This window comes from Chanos chanos, chromosome 2 (assembly GCF_902362185.1).
Source record: "Chanos chanos chromosome 2, fChaCha1.1, whole genome shotgun sequence".
NCBI lineage: Eukaryota > Metazoa > Chordata > Actinopteri > Gonorynchiformes > Chanidae > Chanos > Chanos chanos.
Window position 1 is genome coordinate 50,863,068 of NC_044496.1, and position 10,104 is coordinate 50,873,171.

General features: G+C 41.2%; 1 protein-coding gene across 1 annotated transcript in view; it reads right to left on the reverse strand.

Annotated features, from left to right (window-relative positions):
* Window positions 1–9,782, reverse strand: part of snx25 (sorting nexin 25) — a 31,670-nt gene extending 21,888 nt beyond the window's left edge. Inside the window, exons 1-4 of the mRNA XM_030766710.1 lie at window positions 8,881–9,782; window positions 8,072–8,156; window positions 2,622–2,838; window positions 117–289 (exon numbers count right to left, since the gene is read on the reverse strand). Coding sequence (XP_030622570.1) covers window positions 117–289; window positions 2,622–2,838; window positions 8,072–8,156; window positions 8,881–9,198 — 793 coding nt within the window. The 5' untranslated portion in view covers window positions 9,199–9,782. The remainder of the gene's footprint in view (window positions 1–116; window positions 290–2,621; window positions 2,839–8,071; window positions 8,157–8,880) is intronic.
* Between the last annotated feature and the right edge of the window lie 322 nt (window positions 9,783–10,104).

A 10,104-nucleotide genomic window follows, 5' to 3' on the forward strand; every position in this document is an offset into this window, starting at 1 on the left:
TTATCACTGCGAACAGACATCACAAAAATAGGAGCTTTGTCATCATCTAAATACGGACAAAGGGAGAGAGAGGGAGAGAGTGACAGACAGAAGCGCTCTAGAGTTGGAGGAGTGACCTTTAGTGGCGATGATCTCAACCAGGACGACGCGTAGGCTGCGAGATCGGGCGTCTCGGGAGGGGAGCAGACAGAGCATGAGCAGTCGTGAGCAGCAGCGCAGGAAACGCAGTTCTTCCTCGGGACTGCACAGACACGGATGCAGAGGGAATGGCTTGGGCAATTCCTCCTGCCTGCACACGCACACACACACACACACACACACACACACACACAAAAAGAAAGGATGATTAGGAAAGCGAAATGGAAGGAGAGCAGAAACACAAGGACGAAAGAAAAAAGGACAGAGTAAGGAAAGAGAAATAAAAGGCTTGTATTTGGAAGCAGTTCATTCATCTAATGACGTCCATGGATTGAAGAATAGAAACAGCGATAGGAAGAGAGAGAGAAAAAAAAAAAAGGAAGAGAGAGAGAGAGAGAGAGGGAGAGAGAGAGAGGGAGAGATGAAGATATGATTGGCAGTGACACTCATTACTCTGTCAACATCCTGAGGTATTACCCTGTGAGCAAGTGAGTGAATGATTGTGTGTGTGTGTGTATGTGCGTGTACGTGTGTGTGTGAGAGAGAGAGAGAGTTAAAATGAGTGAGAGTGGGAGATCACATCAGGGAGCACTGGTGATGATGCTAATCAATCTCACCCACTGGAGCGCTCTGACAAAGACTAGCACCACACGTCTGTTTACTTTATGTGTCAGTTTTGCATAAAGGAGTGTATTATAGCGTGTGGTTGAATGTGTGTGATTGAAATAAACACCCAGCAGTTTCTTCCTTATTAGTTCCTATCCGCTTTGGCTAATGCCTTCATTTCTCCTCATTTAAACCAGAATAAACTGTTTGTTTGTTTGGTTTTTAAACCGACAAAATGTGAAAAACAACCTCATGCCTCTGATCTTAGCAACAGAATGTTTTACTTGTACTAAAGGGATTCGAAGAAAGCTACATCCATTTTCCAGCAGATGAAAGCCAGACCCAGTTAGATTCCTCTACCCAGCCATGACAACCAAAAAGAAAAGGATTTGTTTGTCACTGAGCAGAAAAAAATCACTATCAATGATTTGTCCTCTCTGAAATGTCTTTGAGATGCTGATATCTTGGTCAAGTCTTTTGATATGTTTGGTGAGGCAGCCAGCAAAGCCGTGTGATTGGTCGTCCTCAGTGCTCAGTGGAATATGTCCTTATATGGTATTAACATGATACAACAAAAGCCACAGGTAGCATCCTACATACCCACTGTTTTCATCAAATTTCTAAATTAGTGACAGACTTCTCACGGAAACAATGTAAAAAAAATAATAAAATAAAATAAAACAAAAAAGCAATTCAGAGTTTTCACAAAAGGGCTAAACACTGGGGTTAGCCAACAGTTCAGATGTACATCTCTGACCCCGGACAATGACAAAGATAATGATGACCACTGTACCGAGGTTAACCGCAGCGCTCAAAACCAATACCCATAAACCATAAGCTTTTTTTAAAAACTAGTGCTTTTTTTTTTTTTTTTTTTGTAGATATAAAAAAGTAAAGACCTTCAGGAGTCCAATTTCAGAAGCGTTCAGAGGACAACGTAGTGTTTTGTGCCCGGATGTCAATTTGCAGGGCCAGCGTGTGGTCTGCCGTGCTTGTTAAAAAGGATCACAGTTCAGTGCACTCACCACAATCGCGAGAGACAAACGCTTTGGCTTTTCATTTGCAGCTCTGAAACTCCTGAGTTCAGACTTTGTCTTGTGCAGAACTTCAGATTAAACCATCTAAAATAAATTCTGTGCATGCTCAGGACAAACGTGCTACAACTTTTTTTTTTTTAATTTCCATATGTCAACACGTCAGAAAAACCCATATGGCAGCAAAACTACTTTCAGTTTTGCTTTGGTTTGTTTTGCTCTCTCCTTTAAGTTAGGACAGCAGATTCCAATCTCCGTTTCTCACTGGTCCTTCCTGTCTGATCCTTCCTGTACGACCCAGTCGGTATTTGTGTGGTGCAGAACCTCTCTCCAGATCCGACGCCACTGGGCTTACATCCAGTAACCAGAACAAGACATTTTATTTTGCTGCACAGATGCCATTTACAAACAGCCTGAAGCAGGATATTACAAAGCATTGTGCTGTAGTGTTCCGTCACATATAAATCACGTTTCTTTCATTGGGGGTTAAAGTCTAAATGAGAGACAATGATGACACAGTATCTCCTTAGCCAAGCCTGCCAGACTCTGTCCACAGGAGACAGGCCCAAAATCCTGCTTTAGTAATCAAATTATCCGAGGCGCTACTATTAAAAAAATATTTCAGGATGGCGACGACAGGCTCCTCTTGTAAAAATAAACCAAAGGGTGTGTATGGGCTTAACTTTCATATATGACTACGCACAAAACAAACAACTTCACGCAAAAAAAAAAAAAACTCCTCAAAATTAATCTCATGGGTTAGTCTAAATAAGCCAGTGTGTCTCCAGTCTGAATTTGCTGTCTTGTTTTTGTTTTCTCCAACCAGTCTGGTAGAGGCCTTACCTTGTGTTGGCAGCTTTGAGGTCACAGAAGTGAGCGTGCAGCGTCTTGACCGTGTCATTGCAGACCACGTTCACCACGTCGATGTCAGCCAGACGGCCCCTCAGCTGTTTGGTCATTTCCCAAAAGTCTTCAGACAGCATCTGATAAAGCTGACCTTCATCCCGACTCAAGGGCACATACCAGGACAGGATGTAGTCTCGGTAGCTGTAATCAAACACTGAGAAAGGGAGAGAGGGCGAGAGAGAGAGAGAGAGAGAGAGAGAGAGGGGGAGGTGAGAACTATATTTTAGCGATTCAGACCTTGAATGTCACATTTTAGCCTGTAGTTTGAATTTAAAAATATCTTCAAATTTGACAATTTCCAGGGGGGGCAAAATATACATCACAAATCTAATCATATCACATCAAATCATCACCATTTAACACCCTTTAGACTTTTGCTGAGTTACAGAATATTAACACAGCACTAATGATACTATCATTGACTTCATCATTCACTGCCACTAGCTGTTCATGTACAAAAAAATGTACTTTATGATAAGCCGGTGAAATCTCGGCGGTGCAAACGTTAAATGTAGACTTGACAAAGCGAGAGAATTTAAGATACATGGTGGGACAGAAGAGTAAATTCTCTCCATAAATTCCAGTTACCATCTTCTCTCAAATTTATATGATCACTCTATGAAATTTTATAACCTAGAATAAATTATTAAAACAGTTAAATTACCTTCATTAAAAACAGGAAAATTATTTTATAGAAAAACGAAAACAATCCTGAGAGTCTGCAATCATTGTAAGCTACGTTGAGCTCAGTGCCTCTGCACCCAACAGTCACAGGCTGTCTCGAACCAGTACACAGTAACACGAAAAAAACTGACCTATTAAAGCTCATACGTTTAGCCATGACAGTGCAAAAGCTTCCTTTATATGTTACGAATCTATAGATAGGACTGGTGTCCCCCTGTAACGATCTTTTCAGTACTGTTAACTTTCCTCTAGCTTAATATCAGCGCTAGTCATCCTCAGAACCCGCCCTGTAGCATTGGCAACAGCAGTTTCTCTGCGAAGGCAAGGGCCAAACACAAGGAAACAGGGTGCCAGGTGACAGATGGCAGAACGCTGGCACCGTTGCCAAGGGATTATAGGCTACAGCAACAATTCCATGTGGGCATCACATCATACAAACAGATAATCCAACTCAAGACTGATGTGAGTGCAGAACACAGATTACAGAATGAACTTGGCAAAAAAAAAAAAAAAAAAAAAAAGGCAGAGGGAGGGAAGGTTATGCTGAAGGGTTCAGCTCTTTTCCTGTTGTTTGTTTATCTTTTTTTCCCCCCTCTGCCACGGCAGGATGTTGCAACCAACCAGCTGGCCGCCGTGACCTCTTTTTAAAAAACCAGCTGACATTTTCTTGCTGATCTGCAAAACAGAAAAAGGAAGAAAAAAAGAAAAAAAAAAGGAAAAAAAGAAGAAAGAAAAAAAAAACTTCTTCTTCTCTTTCATCGAAACACCTTCTTCTTAAATATTAACTACTGTTTGGGGTTTTTTTTTGTTTTTTTTGAAGTGAAGCTCTACTACTGTGCACGCTAAACGCGTGGAGTAAAGGTGAAGAGGTCTATTCAGAACTAACGAAAGTAAAAGATCCACGATGTCTCTCCGGCTGCTCGTCTCAGAATGGCCTCGCCCTTCATACTGGCTGAGTCACTGTGCTGTGCCGGCGACTCGAGCCCTGCTGTGCTAACTCCTGTTGTTATAGTGAGTCTGCAGGGCATCCTTCAGCTCTCCCAGACACAGGCAGCGTTCAGACGGCTGACTTTTGTCCTTTTTTTTTATTTTTTCAATTCATCCTGGTACCCTGTGAGCCATATATATATATATATATATATATATATATATATGTGTTAGATAGATAGATAGATAGATAGGTAGATAGATAGGTAGATAGATAGGCCAGTGCCTATCTTGAACAAGTGCTTGGTGTCCTCCAGGCCAAACAATTCCCATTATCCAATTAGGAAGAGGTGACGGGGAGACTGGATTAAACTGGGATTTTGGACATCCCAAAGCTTTCGCTGTCTCCGCGTGTTTTGTTCGACGAGCACGGCCGTTTTGGGCCCCCGAGACATGAAAAAAATTCAGAAGTTGTTTGAAAAAAGGTGCCAGAGGCTATACATTTGTTATATGGACGTGGTGTTTGAAAAAAAAGAAAGGGGGGGGGGGCCCAGAAGGCTATACATTTTGTTTACAACCCCAGGACAAAAGACAATGGCATTGCGCAATGCAAACTGCCCTGTCAACAGACTTAAACAAGCTGAGGTCTGTTTCTCTGAGAACAGTATACCATGTATACCACGAACTGAACTGTAGCAGTTCCCCAAACACTAGGAGTATTACCTAAAATACAGACCAACCTCCTTTTATCAGTAAATACGTGGTGTGAAATACAGAAACAGACAATCCATCACATTGGCTTCTCAGAGTTAAGCAGTTACTGCCACATCAGCTGCTTGAGTGCTGTTTACGACAGACCCAACTATAGAAAAACAGGGAGAAAAAAGGCGGTGGAATATGCTTATAAATACTACATGAGCAAAGCGTCTTTGTTACATTATTTAAATAATATTCACTGTGCGGCAGAATACAAAAACACTGCCGTCAAACACTCACTTACAATATGAATGACTCAGCTGGGATAGCAAACAACAGCAGCATCCACCTGCTCCTGCCGTCACCCCCCCACCCCACCCCCCCCCAAATCATGACGTCAATGAAAGTACACTGGTGCATATTATCATGCTTGGCAGGGAAGCTGAGTAAACTCATCCTTCATATTTTTTTTTTCCCCCCAAGGACAGTGTCTCCTTCAGACCTTCCATAATCAACAGCTCTTAAAATTTAGTTAACTAGCCAAACAAATTAAATATATACTTTTATTGGATACGTAATCATTCTAAAAATGAATACAATTAAAGATATTGTAAAAAAAAAAAAAGTGAATAAAGTAATCTGTTTTGTATAGAGCTTATAGCTCTGTGGTTACATTTGAAAACACTGACATCTCTACTATTTACATTTTAATTCAGAACATGTTTGACACGTTTCATCTCTTGGAAAGGCCTCTGTTATGTTAAGACAGCTCAGTTTTAAGTTTGACAGTAGAACTGAACATAACACAAAACAACCAGACTAAGCACCTTGATTAGCGCGCTTCATTCATAATTACAAATGTCAGAACTAGGACAGCAAGAGTGGACAGTCCATCAAAACATGAACGCAGGAGAGCTGACAAGTTTCGCAACCTATTAACTAATCTTCCATTTGCATAATTGATTCCCCCCACCCTCTCTGTGTCGGCAGTCATAAAGTGAGAACCTTTTATTGCTCGCATAATTACAACTGAAGCTCTTTCAGAGACGTAGGCTAGGATAGGCATGAGATGCAAGAGCCGTCGCAAAAGAGGAATAGTTTTGCATGTGTGTGTGTTAGGCAAACTGCTTTTCCATGCGCATTAAAATTGCTTTGGTTTTGATGAACTGGTCTCTGTTACGGACTACAAGGCTCAATTGAACGCAGTCCAGCTGCACAGCTGAGAACATGAGTGACGTGTAAGCTTGGGTTTTGAAACACAGTGGTACAGTGCTAGGCTCAGAGAGGATCAGTGTGTGTAAGCTAGCTCATTATTATGATCGCGGATCTCCTTCCCAACGATGGCGCATAAGCACGTTCTAACAAACAGAATTAACTGGAGAATGACTCGAGCATTCTTCACCGATATCAATGGAGTCAACAGTGAGAAAGCACAGCTGACAATCTTAAAATGGATCAAGATGGAAGATAAAGACTGACACGCAAATGTGAAATGTGTAAAAAGACGCTTGGGGAACAAAAAAAAAAGACGAAAAAGGAGAAAAAAAAAAAAAAAAAGGAAACCGGAGTTATGAACTCAAAAGCCAGGGATACAGGGATTGTATTGGTATTGTGGTTCTGGATAAAAGCTGATGTGGGGGAAGGGGGGGGGGGGGTGTATTTCTGATTAAAAGATTATTTTAGCTTGAAAGCCTGACAGCCACCCTCTCTTACCGCGGAGCTCGAATCGAAGACGAGCATTCTTTTCAAAGCGTTTCTGTGATCTCCTGCTCCAATTAAATTCGTTTGAAGAGCTCAGACCCAGCAACGTCCTTGTGGAAAAAAAATGTTCTGGATAAAGAGAACCTCCCATTGAACCGCGACACATAAGGGACATTAAGCCTGGGAAACAGTGGTGAGAAGGATCTAATTTCACCTGAACAGCTTTGAAAAAGAAACGAAAGAAAGGGAGAGAAGAAAAAAAAAAAGAAAGAAAGAAAGGAAGGAAAAAGGGTGCAGCACAAGTCTTTCGTGACATAATTCACCATTTCAGAGGTCTGTATCCACAAATACAACAGAGACTCTAACAAAGATGCAGTGGAGTATGCGAAAGAGAATGATTCATCTATCTAAAACCCATGTTAAAATCCTCAGAGGAAGGCATTCCACCAGCTCATGATCCTACGGGCACTCACGAGCTTTAGCAGGAACATATGAATGGAGTCTGGAGGTCTTGTGACGTATGTAGACCAATGATTAGTCCTCCACAAAGCCCCTGAGGAGCAGACTCTGTTCATGTCCTTAACAGACTTGTTTCTAGTGGTCACAGATCACATTTGCCTAAAACTGGTGCTTGGAAATTAAAGCAAATTGCCTTGTACCAGCCTCACTATTTCAACTGACCAGCTGATTATCAAGTCTCTGCTCTCAGGGATGCATAGACCAGAACTGAAAGGCAACACTTCACAGTCTCGATTGACTTCCATTTTAAACGTCTTTTTAGCAATAACAGAGCAAGTTTCTTTCAAAGTAAGCTGAAGTAACAAAACAAGCAATTTGTCTCAACATCTGTCAGAATATCAGCTTTTTCAACTCAATGTGAGACAGACAGATAGCTGCGCCTTCTCTCTCTCCCACGACAGCAAATTGATTCAGTCTATTTTCACCCAACCCATCACTAGTGCGCTGACAGCAGAGATGGGTCATTTTGATTTGACATACATCCACATCGGGTCATCAGATTTCCAATCTCTCTTCCGCACATTCAGACACCATTCTTTTAAGAATACGTTTGCATGGTGGTTTTTTTTTTTTTTTTTTTTTTTTTACTGTTGCTGGTGGTTCAATAAATGGACAAATGAGGAACATCCCATCAATGACACACAGGTCCAAGATGCATATACTATCCGATGTCACAGTTTGGTATGAGTTATGGCCAAAAACAGATAAAGCAGCAATATGGTTACTTACAGAAAATAAAGTTCTTACAATAGCAAATGAGGAGAGGGTTGAAGAGAGGCCAGTCTAAGGGATCTTATTATTTAGATTATGATGACTCACATTATTTGAATTCCATGAATTCCCTTGAATGGATTACTCACCTTCTTTAAGGGCCTTATCCACACTGTGTGACACCACCACCCGTCTGGTTTGTGCTGATTCCAGCAGAGGCACTGAAAAACGTCCCTGCAGGGCAGGGAAAAAAAAACAAAAGAAGGAAACCGTGAGACCTTATGAGTAAATACTTGACACATACACGTGAAACCATAATAATGACATCAAAATCAGTAAAATCCACCATAATTAATATTTAGTCTTTAAGGGCTATCAATTTATGATAAACTTACTACTAAACTGCACTAGGCGTTAAAGAGGGACATTTACTACTTTAACATCTTTTGGGGATAAAATGCTTTTCAATCTGTGTCTTTTGTCAATTTTGAAATCAGAATGTGGCACACTGTGTCATCAATTACAATTACAGACATTAGATGCCAGACAACTGAATTTGAACTTGACAGTATGGAGAACGTTAATGTGTTTAAATAAACAAAAGTAAATTCAGGAGAATCAAATGCGTGTGTTATAACTTCTCATTCAAATCAGCGATAAGACGACAACACACTGACATCCTCACGGATGTTAACATGAATGTCAGCCATGTTTCACAATCATGTAAAGCTTCTTCGCTGAAAATACATGCAAGCAAGACATGACATGCACGAGAAAAACCGTAAAAGAGCCAGGACTGGACACGACATAGGTGAGGTTACATTAGAGAGGGTAAGAGGACGATCGATGGTTTGGGAGGAAAGGGATATAGAAAGCTCAGCGTAAAAGATTGCCGGAGTTGACAAAACGCTTTAAGAATATCACTTTAAAACTAGCATTAAAATGAAAGGATTCTTACCATTAATTTGCTGAATACGTCTGAAAGGTTTGACCACTGTCTCTTCGAAGTGTCAAACCTGCTGATTTTAGGAGGGCTCTTCTTCACAAGGAGCCCAAAGCTCCCCAAGAGAAAACAAAATAACGCGAATGACACGTAAATAAATAGCTTGAGAAAAAATGACGTTAAGGTGAGTCCCCCATACCCAAACTGGAAGAATACAGCCGCTGCGATTCCGAGGGTAAGAGCGGGCAAGACTCTAAAAGATGAATAGACTGAGGAGACGGCGCGTGGCATGGGCGCATCGGCACTGCTGCTGCTTCTGCCATCAGGATGCATACTGCTGGAAATGACATGTCCTCAAAGGCGCACAGGGGACAGGCTTTATGCCTCTTGAATGTACCTGGTCTTCATGCATCACCTTGTACCCACTTTGGTGAAGTTACGTGAGGTTTAGAGAGGTCACCCACCGCATATTAATATAAAAGAAAATAAAACGTATATCCTTGACAGCGGTCACATTTGCATTAAAACGAGGATGCACATCACAACCAACAAGTCCATATGCAAGACAGCTAGCATTACTGAGCTAACGCACAATGGCTGTACCAGTAGGGCTGCTGGATAGTAAGCTATGCTACTTAAGAGTTGCTAATTCAAGTCCACGATCATAACAAAAGCATCAGGAGTAACTGGCAAAAGGACATCAAGTTGACGTAATGCACCAAGTATCTCATTAAAGACATACATTCATCAAACTAAATTTAACGCGCCCCGAAACTAAACTTGTAGCCAGCAGACAGGTAAAGCTCAGTATTAGCTAACTGGCTAATTAAAAATAGGGTACTATTTACAAAGCTGGCTAGCTAACGTTAAGGCTATTCACATTCAAAATCGAAGCTAGGGTAACATTTAAAGTTTGCAACTCCACAGAGATAAAATATCAACTACAGATAAAATAACCACAAAATAATAGTTACTGGGTAACCTCCGATTTTGTTGCTGACACCTGCTCCCAGACATACAGCTAATGTTAGACTTCAGGTGACAGATCTACTCCTAAACCTTAGCGCGGGCTAGGTTCTTCACACTCTCGCTATCCGGGAAAGGAAACAAATATCCACGTTACACGTGAAACGTATTGACCAATCGGTGTGGAGTGTAAATCGCACATCCCAGGCAAAGGAACTGTTTGTAAAAAAAAAAAAAAAAAAAAAAAAAGAGAGAGAGAGAGAAGAACCTTTA